This window comes from Hetaerina americana, unplaced genomic scaffold, assembly GCF_022747635.1.
Source record: "Hetaerina americana unplaced genomic scaffold, ioHetAmer1.1.p SCAF_8, whole genome shotgun sequence".
NCBI classification, from domain to species: Eukaryota; Metazoa; Arthropoda; class Insecta; order Odonata; family Calopterygidae; genus Hetaerina; species Hetaerina americana.
In genome coordinates this window covers 37,549,405-37,571,603 of record NW_027287427.1, presented here as the reverse complement: position 1 = coordinate 37,571,603, position 22,199 = coordinate 37,549,405, and the positions used below count along the sequence as shown (strand labels likewise).

The window sequence follows — 22,199 nt, the reverse complement described above, 5'->3', positions numbered from 1 at the left end:
GAAGCCCGAGAAACGAGATCTAATACTATGCACTGTACTGGAAATAGTAACGAAGGGATATTAAAGGCATGCAACTTATACGAACTTATCATAGTATCCATTTTCTAGCATTTGATAGCACAGCGATTGTAAGTCTTACTTACCGACAGTTACTAACTAAATGACAACTATGCGAATAAACAAAGAGGATTCACAAACACGATTTTTGTCACTGTGATACATGTGGAGGATCAATTCCTCTGGAGAGGGACTTTGGATAAAATTTCCTCAGAGCTCTTTATTCTGTAACCTATACATACGTATACAAATATATAGTCTAAATTCTATGATACTTTTCGTATCATTTCTCGTGTATTTTTTACAACTTTTACAAAATTCACCATATTTTGCCGTATACTGTACTCCGCAGGTTCTCATTTCCACCACCCAGTCATTCCATCCTACATATCAATATTATTGTTTCCTCTTTCTTTCCCCGCTGGCTGAGTGCCCTCCCAAAATATTCTCGACATCTCGCTAATAGCAATAACGAGAACAGAAAATCCTTTAAATATAATTGGTCGAAATGAGGATATTTGATTCTTTTGTTGAAAGTTTGGTGGGATAGCCGAAGTGAAAAGACTAAAATATGACGCCTTGCGAAAAAAAGGAGGCATCTACCAAGTGAGTGCCACTTTAACGTCGAGCCGCCATCCCTCTTCCCATCCCGCTCCCCCCTTTCCACACCCTCTTCAACAAATTCCCCCGTCTCCTCACCCCTCCCTAAACCTTGTCATCTCCTCTATCCCGTTCATCCCCATGTTATCTCCCCTCTTCCTTCACATCCCGCCTCTACTTCACCTCCCCACCTTTCTCGCTATTTTCTCGACGGTCCTCTGTCCTCCTCTAGGCTAATCTCTCTATTTTTTCCTCGCTGGAACGACGTGGATTTCCGCCATTGCCTCCCCAACTAGTATCTCGTTCCTCTCCTCTTTTTTGCTCATCTTCCGTAACAGGTGGGAAGGTAAAAACGAATGGTCGACGACTCAACCGACAAACAGCTTCAAAGGGCTAAACAAATGACGAGTAGCCTGCAACACTGACTAGAAATAGGGAATTTGGCGGGCAAAGAATGTGAAAATTGCTGCGAAGCTCCGCGTTTTGTCACACCCCACCTTCATCATAATTTAATGTGCTTTGAGGGATATATATATATATATATATATATATATATATATATATATATATATATATATAGGGGCAAAAAAATATTTTTATTAGTTGATAGGTGAGCCTTTTCAGCTACGATCGACGGTGCAATGGTTAAACCACACCAGTCACTAGTACCTGCGAACCATTAGGTGATATAATCCCTTTCAAATCACTCTGCGAATAATGACCTGCGCCATTTGAAGCAAAAATTAAAATTTTCACAATAAGTTTAGAATTTCCACGTTGCCGCGCTATCTTCAAGGGCGTAAAATAATATCTTAACGGCAGGAAAAGTAACTCCGGCGGAAAACTGTTCTTAAGAACCGCACGCGCTTCTGTATTGATCTAATAATACCTTTCCAATAGTTCCATAAAACTTCCTGCACAGCAGAAAATGTGTGCACACATAAAACGCGTACCTACTCAGTGTATATTATTCGAGCGCGGTCGCATCGCTCGGCTCGCAACTGCTGCCGCCTCTTAGCAGCTGGCGCGGAAGCCATCGTCCACCTGACGTTCGATGAAAATAACTCTTCCCGAAACGATTAAATTTTGTTCCAAACTTTCACTCATGTGGCCGTCGCACAGGAAAATTTTTTTCAATGTACAGAATTTTGAATTTTCAATCCTCGAAACCTATTCATTTTTTTGGGATAATGAACATGGACCGGAACATTAACCATCACATAAAATTATGAATGTTCATGCAACATGCGCATTCATACAGTCAATCATCAGGGAGGCGGTGTTAGTCGGTTTAGCCGGACATGACACGGATTATGTACATGCAGCTCAGACTTTGAGACAACTCTTTTGGTGAAGTTATCAACCTTTTTTCTCGTGATACGTAGGGTCAATTTGGGATTAACATTTTCCCGACACCGTTAGACATATACTCAAAACCGGCCGTTTCATTTTTAATTTGTATCTATTAGGTAAAAGTTAAAATGCACTCTTCTGAATTACTAGGGAAACTCTTGAGTTCGTTATTCTACCACAGGTACATATGTACCAAATGTTTTTACTTATACTTAGGAATCCCCTTTCTTCCGTTTGGTATCTCTCACAAACTGTTGACAACGGCTACATACGTAATGGCTATATTGCTCATTACCTTGCCCTGCTGGTCATCCATCGGTGTGTGTAAAGAAATACAAGTACCAAAAGAAGCCTGAATTATCTCTGAATTACCACGAGAGATCGCAAAGAAGGCTTAGCAAGCATCTTTTATTCGACAAAGAAAACAGGCAGAGGGAGATCTAATGGATTTGTTGATTACCTTGCAGGCAGCAGTCTCTACTCACTCCTAGGAAAGAGTTGGTCTAATTACATTTTAGCTTTAACGGGCAACGTAAAGTTTTATAAAAAAGTCACAGTGATTAAGTTGTGACGGAAAACATTTGTTTTTCAATGCACCGCGGTCAGAAATTCCACAGAGCACTGTGAAATAATTTTGATGAATTTCCCATTCAGGTGAAATGGCTAGTTTCCCCGAGAATATCATCCTTTGAGTGTGTATTACAAGTACTTTAATGTGAACTATAATGTGTACGATATCCTGATGAGAAGTTATCAAATAAATTCTCATTTCAGAATCATTTCAAATCAACTGAGCATCTATCATACCCAGGAAAGTTGATTTCCAAACGAAAATAACTTAAAACTTAGCTTCGAGTATTCACTTCATAAACCTCTGTCCTGATTCAATGGAAAAAGTCTTGCCTGAAATTTCACCTCTCATTTCAACCTCACTACAAGATATCGCTACAGTTTTCTGCAATTAATTCTATGCATGAAATGGATTCGTGATTCTCAGCGAAATTTTTTTCTAATTACACTTGAATGGGAAATACAGCGTGATTATTTTACAATGTTAACTCGAATTTCTGCCTATGTTACATTTAAAAATAAATGTTTACGATAAGATTGCGTTTATATCCATGTTAACATTTGAAAAAGTCTCCAAGTGATTGTTGTTCATATTTCGATAAGCTCGTCGACCATCTTGCTGGTCTAGAGTGGAATAACTCCCATTGGAAAGGTTATCACTTGCGGTAACGCCCAGATCTAGGAGTACGCGGCATTACTTCCATGCGCCACAGCACTTGCATTCGTTGGCTTCCTGGGACGCGTACTTGCGGAATTGCGAGACCGTACTCCGATGAGAGTTGAACGTGGGATAATCAGAACTACAGAACTAAGGCGACTCTTGATTCCGGACTCCTTTCTTTCTTGCTGAATTCTATCGGTCGAAAGGAATCAGAATTTGATTTAACCCAGAACTTTGAACATTCTTGTATCCTGAATATTTTTCCACGAGCCTTTTCAGCTCTCACATCCCCGTCATTAGTCGATTGCGTAAGGTCTTCATAAGGCTGTGACGGATTTCAAGGGACTCGCCTAAAAATAATTCATCTATTAAGACAGCAAACACCTGATCACTTTGTGTGTGGTTAAAAATATCAGGACTTCATATGGGTACGGTTACATCTGAAAAATAACTCTTAATGCGGACTGCTTAACTGCATCTAAAACGAAATCTATGGAATGTTTAACTTTTTAAATTAGGTCTTATCTGATTTCCCTTGGGAAAAAAATCGCACTTAAATTCATCTCAAAATCAGGATTAAAGCTTTGGAGCACTTGGCAATGGAAAACATTGATCGCAAAAGGTTTGACGCTGACATTTGAATTGTATCGGAAGGGATGACTTAAAACCGAATATTTTTCCTACAAAATTTACAATGATATTTAAAAAAATCTAATGGCTTGAAGGTAAACACTGTGTCTGTGAATCAGAATCCAATAACGGGGCAATTTTATCATTGGTAAAAATATACAGTATATAGTATATATAAGTTTAAATTCAATGTGTTGTTTCAAGATGATTGCACTGCTATTTCAGGGTTTTTCCTGTACTGAACGTGGCACATTGATGATGTGGGTGGGTAGCTAGACTGAACTTGAGAAGAATCGTACTCCGGGCAGAAATGTTTTCGCACGTGTTCTATCAATACTAGCTCAAGTAGAGACCCTATGCTTATTTTACCTTTTCCGGCATAATACACTTCTTGTTTACTTAGGCAACTTACCAGACACAACTTTCTTCAACCGAAAAATCCCGGTCTCAGTGGCGGCGGAGTAATGTCCTCGCCTGCCAAACTAGAGGTCGCGGGTTCAATTCACGCCTAAGTGGGTTTTTGCCCATCTAGGGATTGGGTGTTTGTAGTTGTCTAGTGTTATATCATGTTAAAAAGTCTGACGTGGAAAGTCGAAGTGCTGCTTTCGAATTAATGTGAAATTAATAAATAATGAGGAAATTTATGGGAAACGATTATTTTTTCATTTTGAACAAGACTCCAAAAAAGGTCAAGTGCTTCTTTCATTCCTATAGCTCGTTAAATTGTAAAATTAATATCAATAGCAAAATGCATTAGGCAACTGTATCTTATTACTTCTATTGACAGCAGTAAATTTTTCTTGCTCATGGAATTTAGATAAAGACCTGGTTTTGCATGACTATAACAACAGATACGAATGCTAACTTTTACCTCCAGTTCAAAGGTTCCAAGCCAAAACTCAGTTTTATGGCCGCATGTTATGTTGTAAACCAACTGTTAAACGGTTCAATAACTCACAAGTGATGTTAATACGCTTACAAGGCTCACATTAACTAATTAACAATCTCATTTGTTTATAAGATCGGAATTGTCAGTTATATACACGTTTAGTTAGCTTTTGCGCCAAATAAAGATTAGATTTAGCGAAACATTTAACCAGGGCAAAATGTATTCCATTACTCGATTTTGACTTCAGGTAATGTTTAGAAAAAATACAGATCGGTAACAACGTCACCCTTTTTAACGCCCGAACGGCGGCTTGCATGGCACAGAGTAGATTAGAGAAGAACAATAAATTCTTGGTTGTAAAGAATATCTTTCTCTAATTTTGGTTTTAAAGTAAACTTTTCCAGCCAGTATTTATTCTTCGGTAGAATAGATAATCCGTCGAAGTTGTTCCCAACATAAAACAAGTGCCAATTCAGTTTTATTTAAAGTGAAATCTGAATTAAACGATAGCCAACTACACCTTGCTATTGCCTATCAGTCGAGACAGAGTGACTAGAAGTGAATATGAATATATTTTATTGCACACTGAGCAAATCTAGTAACACGGGGTCACACTGTTCGCACGCTTGCAGGTAGTCAAGCACACCCGGTCTTCGGGTTATCTGGCAACGATGCCTGTCTCCCCGACGAGACTTTTTCGCCATATCGTTATCTCGCCAAGTGGAACAGTAACTCTCGATCCCCCAATTGTATGTTTTAAATGCATTCACTCAACATGTCTTCTAAAGATTGCGACGAGCCTGCAGGACGACATTTGTGATAAAGTTTGGCAATTCAGCACCATTCGGCACCCGATGACTTTGTGAAAATTTTGCACACTTTCCTGTAAGTATTATCTGAAAAAATCTATTGTTCGTTGATTTTCTATCCACGGACATATTTTAGAATCTTATTACAAACTTAGAGCAGGTGGAACAGTTTTGCGTACCTTGGAAGTGTTTCGTATCAAAATGATCCAAGTAGTAGGAACATGCGGAGGAGGAATGCATTAGGCGAAGAAGCTTTTATAAGGAGAGAATAAATGACAGAGACGTTGAGTAAGGATGTTAAGAGAAGGCTCGTTAAAACTTTGATATGGAGCGTAGTTATGTACGACGCGGAAACATGATCATCGAAGCAGTATGATAGTAAAACGCTAAACCAATTCACACATTTTTAATTTCAACATATTTTCTGTATTTATCCCCATCCATATAAACACTTGGTTTTTATTTTCATGATTTTAAAATTTCCATTGCAAGATACGTAAACTTTCAAGGCTAGGTATACAATTAGGTTTACCCCGTTCTCCTCGTTTAGCAAGTCCTCGTGTCTCTCCAAGCGTTAATATAATATATACTATCCTGAAATACTATATTCCATTCTCTGGACTCAGCGCTTCGAATAAATCCTTGGTTTAATCACTTTAATTCCCTTCCCCTTAAGGCATATGTAGGATTTATATAAATTAGATCACTTTGAGAAGGAATATTGCATATTTACCTAAATAAATACCCTGCGATAAACCAAGAAGGTGTGTGGCAGGGGGTGAAAGCACCAGGTTCGATTGGCAAGGGATAAGGACGGAACAATTCTGATTGATCGGGCGAATTCGATCTATTTGTTATCATGGCCCTATAATTGCTTAACAGTACAACTGCATTTACGTAAAACCCCAAAAACGCCGCAAGGGTACATGGAGTGGGGTGTTAGAGCATCAGCCTCTTATGCATTAAAATGAACTTGTAAATAAATATAAATGTTACTTCAAGTGCCACCGCATGGGCGTGTAGCAGGGAGTGTTATTACATAATCATATAGAGGGATAGGCCTGTAAATAGGAGATTGGTTTATTTTTTCCGTTTTTGATCGAGAATTGTGCTTCGAAAAGCTTTGAATTTATCTCCCCGATAATAACGCAGTATACGTGACTGATGTCATTGCATTCCTCGCGGATTTGCATGCGACAAAGGCTTTGAGCAGGTACATAATTAAATTAGGATATCTATCATTCGAAGAAATTCATTGAAAGGGATTGTTTGTTCTGAGTGGCGATTATGTTCACGCTATCAAAGAACTTGCGCGAACAGATTTAAGGCAAAGTGAAACCTGGAAGGGGAAGTCTTAAGTTGATGTAGAGGAAAGATTGTGGGCATTCTTTGGTTTGTTCAGGGATTTTTAATGGTGACCAAAGACAGCTTTAGGATGCGGTGAGAGCTTTAAAAAAGTCATTTAGAGATAACGACTAGCCGTAAATTTCAAGCAACGAGTATGGGACCATGTATCAATAAGTTTTTGTCTCCTGTCGAAAAGTTTTACCTCTTGTTTAGCATATTATATTTTGTTGCATGCTTGTCTCTGTTACTTTATCGTATTTGAGTCATTCTACGACAAAATAGTAACCTGTTCGGCCTTCAAGGATAGAGGAGGTATTGAGTAATTAGTACCTGTATAGTTCTTGAATTTATAATTAGTATTTTGTATTAAAAAATTAATCTCTCTTTTATATAAGACCAAGATAAAAAAGTCTGGACAAGAGGAAGGCACCTTGAAGAAATGCTTTGATCAAAATATTACATCGGAAATCATCATTCAATTGAGAATAAAGATTTAGTTTTTGTTGTTGATTTCACTTTATTGCGTGGAATGCGAGAAAGAAATAAGAAACTCCTTATATTAATCCCATGAAGCAACTCGATTTTTTCACTACCTAAAATTAATTGGATCGGGTGAGAGTAGTAAATGAAATTTGGGAAAATTTAATTTTTAAGCCATGCACCGGACTAGAACCCCTCATAATAAAACTAATAATTCTATCCGAACAGCATTAATTAAAGACAACACATTCGTGTACTTGTTAATTTCTTGAATTGCTTCTCGTCTTCAGTCAGCTCATCAATTTATCTGGCACCTCAAATCGTCCACTTTCGAAGTAAGTTAACCTACACGCACAGACACAAGGCTGCTCAGTGGAGGTAAAATCGAACGAAGTGCATATGTATTCCGTGTATTTTATCAAAACGTCTCAGGCGTCATACCTTGTTGGGCGAAAATGTCAAAATACCTTAACCGTGGGTTCCTAATCACTATATCCTAATCAAGTGCAAAATATTCTGTCTGTTTTCTTGTATTTGTTCACAGGCATAGAAACTTCCTCAGTAAATGCAACGCATGTTTTCGATCCCACCTCCTAGTTTCCTAATTCTGTACTGACTTGTCATTAAATGCTAACCTATATCCAGTCAAATGCTAGTGTGTTGTAATTAAACTTTTATCGAAGGCTTCCGTGAATTTGTACAGATGTGTGATATTGTGTAGATGACATCAGGGTTTTCGGGTTGCTCCCGCGTTTTTTCTGTCAGGCTGGACGACGGTTTCGATGGCGTTGTAGTCGGAATCTTCAGGCCCGAAGATGCTGGCTGTAACGCCTTCAAACATAAATATGCTGATTGTAACTCCAGCGAAATTGTTATCAAATTAACTTGGCAATGCGGGAGCAAACCGCAAAACCCAGTGCCATATGTTGATTAGAGTGAGTTCGTTGTGAAGATGATGACCATGAACAATAAATGACCAACTTCAATAGAGTAATAGACCTAGGTTTTTAGATCATTTGAAGCTAATTATTGATTGGGGAGGACCGATACGATTTGGCATGCATAGTATGAAAAAACTTAATTTTACTAATTGTATTTCTTCCTGCAAGGATTTAAAAAAAAATAGGGAGTGCAAATGATACCATTTTATTATAAGCTTCCCTCATGTCTCCTGAAGGAAAGCAAACGAGCTAGGATATGGATGGTAAAATGAATAAAGAAAAAAAGTCGATTTAACAAAATGGAGAGATGAAATCGCATTTGGCACAGTTCTTGGCGATTGCGCTTTTTAAGGAATGCCTATTTATGATTTCTACATATATTCCTCGACATACCTCATCCAAAGCAAATGTGATATCGTTTCTATCGAGATCCAAAGCATAACATGAAATACCGCAAATCTCATGTTTACATCTCGATGCGATATCAAACATCTCCGTCTATAAATCACATTTTCGCAACCTTGATCCAAAGGACACACCCTCGAGTGAACCTCTACTATAGACGTGCAATCCCATTCATGAATGAATCTAAATATGCGTAAATGGACTGCTGTGTAATCGAGGCGTTCCCACAACTTCACTTCCCGCCATGCGTCAGTACGTCATGAATCAGTTAACTGAAGCCGGGAAAGACACCCGCCAGTTTACCCTTCATCCGTCATAATTCATCAAAAAGCTGCCGTTTTCGAGGCAACTCTCCCTAACGGTATCTGGTAGGCACACCCCCGCCCATCCCTACCTGCTTGAGGAACCCAGTGCGGTGAAACACCAAAGCCTCTCACCCTCTTTTTGGACTTTTGAAGGGACAGGAATAATTAGTCGCCAAAAGGGACGATACCCTCACTTGTCGCCGGGAGGAAAAAGGTTTTTAAACGGTACGCATGCAAGTTTGAGGAGTGGACGAACGAACCTTCGGTGACCGTCCCTGCGAGGCTTATCCTTCCCTCACGACAACCTCAAGCTGGGATCTCGCGAATTCCCACGACACGTCAAACAAGGAAATACCCTTGTAAAGTGTTTCTCGGCTGAGCAGTGGAGCGCGCAGCTCATAAGTATATGTTAAAAAAAAGAGGCTCGTAAACACACTGACACTCGGCCAGACTGAACTCGAGTGCGTTTGCGAGGCTAAAAAGATTTCCCGGAGAGAGAGAGAGAGAGAGGTGAGGCGTGCGTGTGTGCTGGGTGCCGTGTCCTGACTGGATATTGCAGAAATGCTTTTAAAGTTTCGAACCCGATTTAACGGCTCGAGAGCTCTCCGGAAAATATTCCGTCATGCAGAATTTTTTATTACCCAAAAAATCTTTTGCGTTTCCCAAGGTTATCCACGCCTCGGATGTCTTTCGATCCCCGCACAGCGTTCTATAACTCTTGCCCGATCACATCAAGACCATGCCGTGGAGTCACGTGGAGATTCTCACCGGGAACGTCGCCGGCGTTGAACATCGGGACTCCTCGAGAGTGCATTATTGACATCTAACAACTTTTATTAACAAATGCGCGTATAAAAAAACAGATGACCACACATATTCTCATGCAGACTCACGGGACACGTAGAGTGTTCGGCTGCAACGGAGGCGAACGTTTTTGCTTTCGTCAGAGGAAGCAAAACTCGCAAAAGCTTACATGTATTCCTAGTACTGGGTGTAAACTCTTACTGAGATTTACACAAAAAAATGATGAATGTACATACCCTCCTTAATATCATATATGTTTCTAAAACTGATCACCACGCGATCGACAAATTTAACTCAAGTTTAAACCTGAGGTAAACATCTAATGGCAAAAGCAAATTATTAAGATAAACAATTTAAAAAATTAAAAAATATTCCGCAGATATGGATCCAAAACAATTTTCTGGATATAGCTGAACTGCTTTCACTTCCTTCGGTGAATGTTTCCATTCCATGTAAGTATGAGTATGCTATGGCAAGGAGACTGCTACGAAGAGAACTCTTACACTGGAGACTGACGGCGACACTATGGCATTTTATATCTCAGTTTATAATTACTGTACATTAACATTATTGGTTTTCGTGGCTATGAGAATAAAAATTTCTAAAGCTTCAAGCTTTAGGGCTACTCGACCTTGAAAGAAAACGTTATTAAAGCAGAATACGGTGGTAAGTTCTACCGACAACCTCCTCTGAACACGGTTATTGCCGATTAATCAAGCAAGACTGGAGACTAATATTCCCCCCATAGTTCAAATAGATTCCATTCCTGCTCGAAAAATTCTCTACACCTTGCCGTATGTTTATGCGAAGGGATTTGATCAATTTCAACGCGCATACACACTTTAACTTTTCTAGGGCAGTATAGCTTGCTTACGAATCTACCATCAACATCCACCCCTCCTTTAGTCATTTACAAATATTAGAAAATGGTCATTGCTATGTGCCAAGATTTCTATCGATGGTCCGGAATCTTCCAGCTCATTTATGATTAATGTAATTTTAATACATTAGTGTGAAACTTTCATCCTAGAGTTTTTGACACTCAGGCCAGAGATTTTTGATCGATGTGGCGCGAGTGGACCACAGGTGAGTCGGAAGAATATTTAATATAATAACGTTGGAGTGGATGCAGGGGATACTTAGAGACAACGGAATGCCGTAAACAGTTAAAGAGGGGAGGATGCTGGTAAAGCAAGTTTGAGGGAAGGGAAGAAATGGCATTTTGGATGGAATTTGAAAGAAAGCAGAGTGTACAGAGCTAGGGAATGAGTTATTGTGTTATTCAGCATGTAGTGTTAGGAATTATTTGTGTTGTGTTAGAGTGGACTGACGAGTACTTTAGTGTGTACTGACGGGCTGGTCCATCAAAAACATATAATTAGCTGGTAGAATACTGCAAATAATATTACAATACTACAAGTTAATATTTTAGTTGCCGAGATATAATAATGGAATAAAAACACTGCTTTAGATTAATTAGCCATTAATCATAGAATATATAGGCATCAATCCTTTGATAGATGTGATTTCTTTCCATTCTAGGTTCCTTTCTACTAGGGACACTTCATGCCTTCCCTTTTCCTTGGTTACTAATCTGCAACTAATTGCTTTAAATTTCGCATCCTGCCACTTACAAAGTTCCTTTCAGAATTGTCTTTGGCCTTTTTGTATGCAACCCTAAGTGATGCTTCCGACGTTTTGTGGCGGGACACCATGGTATAAATTAAGAACACCTTTGTAGTTTCGATGTAATTATTTAATCTTGATAATGACGCCTACGCGTCAAAACGCGCATTTCAAAGTACATCAAATATATTAGTGAACATTACTAAATTGTGTGTTCTTTGTTTTTTGGTATTATATTGTACCCTGAAAGCCACCACTAAGGGGTGTGGCAGGGGGTGAATACACACCAGACTAATTTTGACCCGAATACTTTTACTCCAACTACGGTCGGACAATGTTATTCTGATCCCTTTCGTGGAAAAAATGACATCCAAAATCTATCAGTTCTAGGCTTAATCTCTCTCCTTTTATGGCATGATCTCGCCTACCGTAGTATGATGGGGTTAATAATTCATTTTCAACATCTACGAGGGTTATAAATACATTTACGTGTCCATCATGTACGATATATGCCGTGATAGATGTATTGTTACCTGAACTATTTTTAAGCAATGTGTAAAGGTGGAAATTGTTCATGGTAAACTATGGAGGCCAATTGAATTTATAATTGGAGCTGCTTCGTTTATACTTCTATTCTTCCTACCTAACCATTCTACCTACCTACTTCCATTATCAACGCCGTGAGTGATTAATTTTTGGCCACAGACTTCTGCTGTCTCTCTATTCCTCAGGCTCATCCTCCATTGCCATCGATTTCTCCAACATCGGCAGTCTTAACCACTTAGAGATCTTCCACCGGATATTCGAATTTGATGCTATTCCGCCGCTTTTCATGTATGCGCCTCGAAACATTATAACGTTTCTCTAGAAGATAAAAATATTAATGATCGTATTCCTGGTCTTGATTGCTTAATGGCTTCTTATAACGATCTAATACCAGATCTAATACCTCCGGCACTAAACGAGATTTGTTTCCCTTGCAGAATTAATCACTTCACTTAGCTCAAGTTGCCATAAACTGTTGCTAAAAAGGTTTTCGTACTCCAAGAGAATAGAAAATGTGCTATCGGGCGAACTTGTTTGCAGGGTATTCCGAAGCCGGTAGGTAAACCATCCTGCCGTGGAGGAATTTGGGTTCCTCCACTTTGATTTATTTAACGATAAAACACTTTCCCTGACTTTTACGTCTTTCGGACTCATTGAGAATGGTTTGCTCTCGGTCAATCCGCAGTGAGATTGCACAGACGGATGGGATGGAAATGCAAGAGGGGCGAGGGTGAAGTAAGGGGGCAAACGCCAGGGAATGCCATGGATCTCCAGAGGTGGCCGGGAGAAATGTTTATAGCAAGCCGGAAAGAGGACTTTTACTGCCGTGGATGGACCCGTGGCGATAATTTAGCTTCGTGACGAGGGGCCGGATCATTCCGGCCAGAGCGTCGTCCCCGCACAAAAGATGAGGAGTTTTTTTTTTTCACCGAGTAGCGAGAGTGAAAAATATCGCGGCGATTCTCAGCGTTCTGCATTGTCATGATAATACCATGGCCTCAAGAGTGCGTGTACGCTGGCAAATGAATTTTTCTTAACTTTCCATTCCGATAATTTGATAGTTAGCCCCGCGAGAATGAACGGTGATTGCAAAACCGTGAGCGAAAGCACGTTTTCGTTTGATTCCATGCTTAAACTGAGTACGAGTATTCAAGAGCGAATTAAAGAGATATTTTTTCAATCAATTCCTTACGACCGTATCTTACTGTGAGAAAATAATCATTCCTTTTATAATTTTCCATTTCAATTTCATCTGGAAACCATCAACTAAAAAGTATGCATCCCTGAACTAGGCTCGCAAAATTTTTCAAGCGCTCTTTCTTCATCAATAATTATTAAGAACATTAACATTTCATGTCATTTAATGTCTTGTACCTTGCCACTTCAATCACAATATGGGTTTTGGTTTTATTTCAAATGCTTCCTGATATAAGAGGGACCTACTGGGTGCGCAGTTATACCTTGATTATGAACGTCGCAGGATCTCTGATAGCAATAACATTATGTAAATACATACATGTATTATACTATTTTTATATATTTGGTATCAGCATTAGTTATTTTTAACATTGTTTTTTATAAATTTTTCTCGTAGATATAAATATAGTGTCAAATGATTAAGCATTTATTTTTCATGATTTTAGAGTATTTTAATGCCTCTACATAACAATAATATCTCACGGTAATATGTTCGCTACAGACAACAAAAGAGAGATTTTCTTACGTGCATGGAGTACTTTGAGTGGTATATTACTGTTGGGGGACTTCTACCGGCGGAAGAATTAGTCATCATCATCAACACTACTCCATTCCGATGCTACAATAAAGATTTGTCCCTTTGTCTAGTTTTTCTTCCAAGTACGAGATTTTATTTTCAAAATCTACTCGTTTTTTTTCGGAATACGATTGACCGCAAGACACTGCGTTCTGGGAGGATAAGGACTGGCTATTTAAATACCAACATGGCTTTCGCAAAGGGTACTCATGCGAAACCCAACTACTTGGACTCTGCCAGGAAATATCAGACTGCTTAGACAAAGGTAAAGAAATAGATGCAGTTATACTCGACTTCTCAAAAGCCTTCGACAGGGTTCCCCATGACAGATTGTTAGATAAAATTGGAAAACTAAATATTGATAAAAGAGTACTACTATGGACGAAGGCCTTCCTACAAGATAGAACCCAGCAGGTTCGTGTTGGGCACAAAATCTCAGAAGAAACCCGCGTCACATCCGGAGTACCTCAGGGTAGCGTGCTTGGTCCTCCTCTGTTTCTTTGTTACGTGAATGACCTTGCTGAATGTGTCAATTCCAAAATACGATTGTTCGCTGATGACTGTATACTCTATAGGGAAATCAGCAGCAGCAGTGATCGCGACGTTCTGCAGGGTGACATAGATAACGTGGCTAATTGGATCAAAATCAACAAAATGGAGATAAACATTGCAAAAACTATCCACATCTCATTCTCCAAAAGGAAGGCAGGCGAGGGAAGGGTATATAAAATAATGGGAGAAACGATTGTAACAAAAGATAATTGTAAATATCTAGGGGTACACCTAAGTAAAGACTTAGGGTGGGGACTTCACACAGATTATGTGGTAGGCAAGGCCTTTAAATCGCTCCACTGGGTCATGCGGAGCCTCAAAGGAAGCACTAAATCAACTAAAGAATTGGCTTTCAAAACAATTGTAAGGCCTATTGTCGAATATGCGACCACAGTATGGGATCCCTTTGAAATAGGGCATGTGAAAAAATTAGAAGCAGTGCAAAGGAAGGCTGCCAGGTACGTTTTAGGGCGACATAGGCAGACCGACAGTGTAAGTGACATGCTAGGCTCACTAGGATGGGGGTCACTAAAGAACAGACGGAAGCTGAATAGACTGTGTGCCATTTTTAAAATATTGAAAGCTGACGGAGGCTGGAAAGAACTGAACGAGAGTGTAAATAAGCCATGTTATCTCGGCAGGAATGATCACCCGCTTAAAATCAAATACATGCCCCAAAGGACAAACACCGCCAAGTTTTCGTTCCTAAATATGGGAATCAAAGAGTGGAACCAGCTGCCTGATGAACTCTTTAAGCCCTTACCCAAAAGCATTAAATCATTTAGGCGTGAATGCAAAAGGTATACATGATGGGATTGTTAAATGACACTATTTAATGGCGACTATTTAATGACACTGTGATATGTTTTAAGAATGACTACTGTTTGTTATATCATGTCATTGCCACCCGGCTTATCGCCTAACAGCAATGTATCCCAAATAAATAAATAAATAATATACTCCCTCTCGCACATGCGAGACAGAAGTTATTGCGTCTCACTTAGACCTATTTACTACGGAAATATCCTCCATAACCCTCTTTCGCTAGGACGTGGCTGTGAGGGTAACAAAATCACCTTAAGATGGGGGGGGAAGTGTTATGAGGGATACGAGTGGTTAAAAGCCCCGTAAACGCGAATCTGTCAACAACAGACCTCCAATTTCATGTTCACGAACCGCCAATTCCGGGATGCCGTGATTTGAACATCGTCGTCCCCCCCGTCGTCCCCCCCATTCCTCCTCCCCCCACTCGATCTCAATTATAACTCGTGCGGATTCCCTCTCTTCCTCCATCCCTCGGGAACGTCCCATTTGTGCATTATCCTATGATGTAAATGGCGACCATTGTCGTCGGGACCTAACTGCATCCGGGGGGGAGGGTGAGAGAAAGAGAGAGAGATAGGGTGCTTGGGGTGGGAGGAGGGGAACACGACACACTGCACTGCGCGTTCCTCCGGGGGGGGGGTACTCGGGGAGGAGGCGCGAGCCAGAGCCAGAGGTGGGGGGGACGTGGAAATGGGATGGGGGGGGTTTGAAGGAGCTGTGCCAAAGATGGGCCGAAAAATTGTCCCCTGGGGTAACGTTTGAGGGCTTCTAGGCAACGCCCCGCTCCACCCTAACCAGTAAACCGAAATGGTCCATAGCGGAAACTGAACGAGTCCCGGATGTGACGTTAACGTCCATCTCAACGACGCCTTTTTCCCCACGCCCACCCACTCTACACTTTCGACCCCGTACCCGACCCTCCCACTCCCGACTCCCACCGGAATATATATATATATTTTAACCCCCTCCCACACCCGAGGGCCCGACTCCCCCCTTTTTCGGGCCCTTCCCAACCCCATCCTCCCACTCCGTTCACACACACAGACACACGGCACTCGAGTATTCTTTTTTTTTTCTCACGAAATAAAGCCCTTCTCTGTATCGTCAGTCGTCCGAGAAAATCCCTCCCGCCGCCTTCCTACGTCTCTCCACGTCATCCCACACCACTCTCTTCCTCCGGCGGCGGTACCAGTTGCCCATAACCTCTTCCCGCCCCCCTCTCCCACAACCCTCGGGACGGAAGGCCTTCCCACACACAACGGCGGCCCTCGGATACCTCTCTAAGCGCGTCCCGCAGCTACAGGTTGGCCTGGAGGAGGTTGTTGGTTGGCCCGGTTGCCTTGACAACCCACGCGGCACGTCTACCCTCCTCTCGTACCACTCCTCGACCCCCCTAACTCTCATCTCCCTCCCTCTCTCCACATGCGCCCTCTCGCCCCCTATCCGAGTGAAGAGGTTCGGCCATCTTGAATGGGGATGGGAACACCTTTTCCGGCACCTTCTCTGCGAGCTGGTGGATGACTTCGTATTCAAGATGGCGGCCACCCCTCCCCCAATCGTAGTTTAATGCTGCGCCGATGCGATGCATTGATTTGTCAAACCACCACAGACATGAGTCGGGCGAAATATTTTTCTTCCGCTGATCGGTCTCGCGATGCAGCCAAATTGTTTTTTCTGCTATGCAATGAAGTATTATTTCCTTTTCGCCTTCGCGAGTAATTTATTTAACACGATTGGCGACGATTAAAAGGAGCCTGCTATAATTTGCAAAGGTCTGCAGTGGTCAGGCGTTTTTTATGTTGGTATTAAACGGACGGAAAACGATCTGGTCTCTTAGAGCGACGTAAAAATACCGCATTACAAATGCCTGCCTTCCAGCCACTGAAAGCCACCGCAATCAACGGTTTTACCTTTCCTCGATTCTTGGCGCGACGATGGATTAGCAACGGTCTTTTGGCCATGATAGTACGTGCTACTATGTGACTGGATGCAGTTCTTTACCACCGCATAATACGGAAGTAATGGGAGAAGAAGGAATATGCGTAAATGTGCCTATATAAGAGGTATTTATTAGGTATTTGGGATAGAAAAGCCACCCCATATGCGAGACCTCCACACAGGAGCAAGGACACATGTGAAAAGAAAGGACATGAAAGGTGAGCAAATGGATGCAAATGCAATGTACTGCTGGGAGTAAAAGGAGAAAAGAAAGGGCAAGACAAACGTGGGTAAGAGGGGACACCTGAGCATCTTATAGGAAGTCCGAATCGGTCCATAGGAGATTAAAATCTATAGAAGAAAAACTGTGAAAGTAGCGTCCGTGCATTCGTTGATTCAATAAGGAATTCATTGCAACAGTAGCCACACACACACACACACCTACTGATGCCGATCGCCAGATCCTTGGCTGAAATGTGCTGGTTTTCACTTAAGTCAGCTGTTGCGCCTAAAAACGAGCCGGTGACCTCTACCGAGAGAGTAGAGACTTGGCCGAATGCCTGACCTTTTGAGTTGAGGGCGAACGGGTGGGTGGGTGACTCGAGGTGCGTAGGATGATGTGGAAAACATATGCAGATGGTGGGAGAATGAAACCGCTACGATTATGTGGCAAGCACTGAGCCATATAGATCGTGCCCATTTCGATTAGTCTGTCGTTAATTTAGAATTATTAATGATATTTGGAAAGCTGATTGCATTACAAAGCCGCGAAAAGTATAGAGTTGAGCACAGAATGGCGTTTGTGATGGATAAACGCTGGGAAAGATGTGAAATTACTTAGGGATCGGGGGGGGGGGAAGGACTTAGCATATGAATGGGTACAATTATTTAGCAAAAAAAATTGCCTTTTTTGTCGCGATTACTCTTTCCTTACTTGGGTTCCATAATATTTCGATGCACCCCGGCGGGAAAATTGAATCCATACATTTTTACTCGGCCGAAAATTCAATATTGTATAGTTATAAATTTCAATAAATTCACGATTTGGTTCCATGATATCACAATAAAAATTGTACGTTTAATAGTTTTTGTTTTTCATGGGATTGGTCGTACAATAACACCCGGAAATAGTTAAAATTTTATCGCCGCTTAAAGTATTCCTAGATGTACTTAGACTTGCGGCAATCGATGTCGTCTATCCTAAATGATTTTTTAATTGGTACCTTACAGGTCATAATGGGAACCGAGATGCGATAAAGTGTTTTTAATTGCCGAATTCCATTGGGATCTGCTTGACGGCTGTCGTAAAAAAAGCAACATAAAGAACCTACTTTGCCAGTATGTTTCTATTTGTTTCGTTATATATTCAGATGTAATGGCTCTGTTCAATAGCACATATCTCAAACTGGTTCTCCGGCGTTCTTAACAAAAAACAACGGGGAAGTCTCACAGATGCAGATCGGTAAGTATCTTCGAAGTTGGTGTGGCGGGAGATCACCGGTTTTCCATTGACTATTCACGGTTTCTCGTCGGATTTCCGAATGAATCCTATGAACAATAGATTGGCCCACGAACATGCTTATTGTGGATTCACGAAAGGTCACATCCGGCTCACGGTAGACGTGGTGTGCACAGCGTATTTAAGTCTCGCTCAGGTGTAGAAAGTTTTAATTATTAGCATATCCCAAATTGACGACATGAATCAATCAAACAAACTACCGAAGAGGCGAGAAAATTAGCAATTGCAACTCAGAATCGTGAGGAAATGGTCTGTGAGCATACATGAAGGAAATTTTCCCATATAATGACCATTCGATCACAAGTAGTCCATCCACGTTCGTCTAATATTAGAAGTCGACTACCAGTACGGAATATTGCTATACAAAGGTAGACTCGGTGATAAAGCAAAATAGATAATTATCTGGGGACGACATTCCTTAATGTATTTATCACAATAGAATTCAGGACTCTTCAACATTCTCGACGTTGTACTAACAGAGTGGGCTGAATACGTCTGTCTCCAATGTTGGGTGTTCCTTGGTTTCCTTAATGCGTCGGGTTGCAGGCCTCTCAGGGGGTAAATGCATTCTTCGCTGCAAAATTGACAATTGTTTTTGAAATCTTACTAATTCCGAATTGGTATTTTATTTTTAAACGGCATCAAGGAGGGTTTCATCTCTGCGTGGATTTCACCTTCATGTTAAGAAGAGCTAAACCATCCACCACCGACAGATATCACTCCGGAGGTGGGTTTTGATAGGCTGCGGCATGATCACCCCGAATGAAGCCATAAGGCAGATGATACACACATAATAAGAATACCAGGAGCTTGGGATTACGTTGGACCCTTTTCCTCAACTGCCAAAAAGTTTCTCATGATGCCCTAGTAAGCAGGGGAAGTTTTGATTTCAGATAGACTTTTAATAAGTTATTATCTAGGATTTCTTTATGATAGAGATAAACTAACAGTTATCTTTCATGCGAGATGTTTACCCCACATATATATCAACTATTCATTTGCACCATATTCAGCTATTGGGGAATTTTTCTTTTTTCTACGCTTAATTTTACGTTTTAGGTCGCATGCCTATGTCTCGACGCATTGTGTGCTGGCAAGTGAATGCTAAAATGCAGTAAAATATTAGAAAAAATAAAGTATTTCTGTCAAAATAGCGATTCACCGTATGTACCGTGTACTACGATAGTAAGAGCTGGACCTTTGAGAAAAAAATGAAAGATGATTGATGCACATCACTACTCATAAGTGCTTTAGGAAAAGTCTTTACATTAGATAGTGCATTTTAATATCACAGCAATAGGTACCCCTATTAATTTTACATACTTGCTCAAGTCTTAAACCTACACATGCTAATTTTGCCGCAAGCAAATATAAACACGAACGAATTAGTGGAGTGTCATGTATCCTCCTGGAACGCAGGTAATGCATAATACTCGTATGCCTTTTTGAGTATCTCTCATGAATAAAGATACTTGGTCACACTTCTTATTTTTTCTTCAAAATTACGTTGATTACTTAAATAGATCAACATTAATAGCATTACTTGAAGCTTTGCGAATTTTGAGACAGTTATGTTCCAGTAATATTGTTATCGTAAGTTATGGACAAGATATTTCATTTATTCTTTAAATAATTATTTTTCAGGAAAAAATTGCTAGACTTTTGACTCGATTGATTGAAATTCATTGGATTTCTTGAAAATATTTCATGCTCTTTCTAAATTTTTCATCTTAATATTTTCAAACCAGTCTTCTTTATTAGGGTTCCGTTTAATAATAGAATACTTTATGGCTTTTTCCATTTTTTCTTGGAATAAAAAATGGTGTTCCTAATCATTTGCAATATTTTAGAGCAGCGGCCGATTTAAATATGCATTCAGATTCACGATTGAAAATTCCTTTACTCTTGTCATCAGCATCGCATAAATATTGCTCCGCGGCCGCGCCCAGCGTCGTGCTGGTTTCATAGATTGGCCAGCCGTTTTTCCCATTTTCTTCCTCCTGCAGAAACCGTGTTATTTCCACGCCAATTTCCTCCAGAGCAGAACTGAGATCAGTGAATGTAACCCTGGGATTCTTTTCCTTTGCCTCACCGGGATGGACACAATAGACACAAGACCTTTATTAAGAATCACTATGCGAAAGCTCAGCGTTGAGGTGATACACCTCTCTAGAGTCATTCCGACGCGAACCATTTTTCCAAGGAACGCTTTACCCTTCGTAAGAAATCCTTACGGGCTATACAATAATCTTAGAAGACAAGGGAGAAATCTCCTTCATGCGTAAGGTCGACGCCTATCGCGGCCACTTCCTTGAAGAATCGAATGAGTGCTAAGTATTGGCGGTGTGGGACGCTTGTATACTTGGTGGTAAAGCGATAATTTCTGTAAGAAGTGGTCATTAATATACAGCATCATTTTCATTTCGAGTGTAAAAGGAAAGGAAGTTCATTTTTTAAGCAAATTATTTCGCAATTTTAACTTCTAATGTAGATATTCAAATGCAATTTTTACGTGTGGTGTGTGTGAATGTAACAGCAAAAATAAATCACGTAATTCTTGCCAAAATACCAAATATAGCTATTCTTGTTTTAGTAGTAAGTATCTAGGATATTATTGGTTCGTTCTCGAGCCATAAATATCCTAAACTGTAAGACATCAATATGCAGAATACCTATTTCTCTAAATCGCTAGCCAGCTATCAAAACACCCTTTAACGACGATTAAAATATACCTGTCAATCGCACTAGAGCATAGACTATTTCTAGACCCGAATAGAAAGGTAAGGAACCAAAGAAATTGAATTTTAAGTGATCTGAATTTCACGTGAGTTTAATTTGCCGTGAGACGCTTGCGGTTTGCTTCATCGATTCCCACTCTTCCCCTGAAGCAAGCGAAAGGCAGAAAGGAATTCCGATTCGATGAGTTCCCTCTTTGATTATTATAACAGGAGCATAGAGAACACAGGCAGGTATGTGACGCCTCCTATTTTGTTCTTTTATGACGAAGATCCCTATTAAATCAGGCGATCGCTCGCGAAGACCTATCTCCGACTCCCACTCGACTACAATTTGCATAGCATTTGGAAATTCCAATTGCCATCCCGGCGATCACGGCCACGAAATGTGAATGCATTAATTCCACTTCGTGCTCTGTTTGTTTTCATCCTCAAGCATTCTGATTTCAATCCTTTCCTCCCCTCCGCACGCCCTTGATCTCGAAGCTCGTGTGAATCACAATTCATGCGATCAACATCTGCAAATTGGAATCCTCGGCAAAAAATGTTTTTGGGAAAGAAATTATTTTTAATCCCACGAATGAACTTAAGAGGTCGAAACGGCCGTTACGCCTATTTAACGAGCGCCAAGGGGGACAATGCCGGGATAATTTTATTATTATAAATAGTCTACCGTGCAGAGATAAGTTTTGGATGGTCCCTGGAAATTACTAGTGAATAATGGTCGTGGACTTCTGAACAGCATAACCACTTTAGCACAAAACTATTATTCTTCCTGGGTATATTCTATTATTTCCCTCTATCCCGCGCGTAGCCAGCCTGTAAGGATAATT

At 40.6% G+C, this 22,199-nt stretch overlaps 1 protein-coding gene across 1 annotated transcript in view; it reads left to right on the top strand.

Moving 5' to 3' along the window:
- The window catches only part of LOC139697986 (homeotic protein caudal-like), a 101,151-nt gene that overhangs the window by 35,203 nt on the left and 43,749 nt on the right, over positions 1-22,199 (top strand). Inside the window, exon 3 of the mRNA XM_071596841.1 lies at positions 16,947-16,956. Coding sequence (XP_071452942.1) covers positions 16,947-16,956 — 10 coding nt within the window. The remainder of the gene's footprint in view (positions 1-16,946; positions 16,957-22,199) is intronic.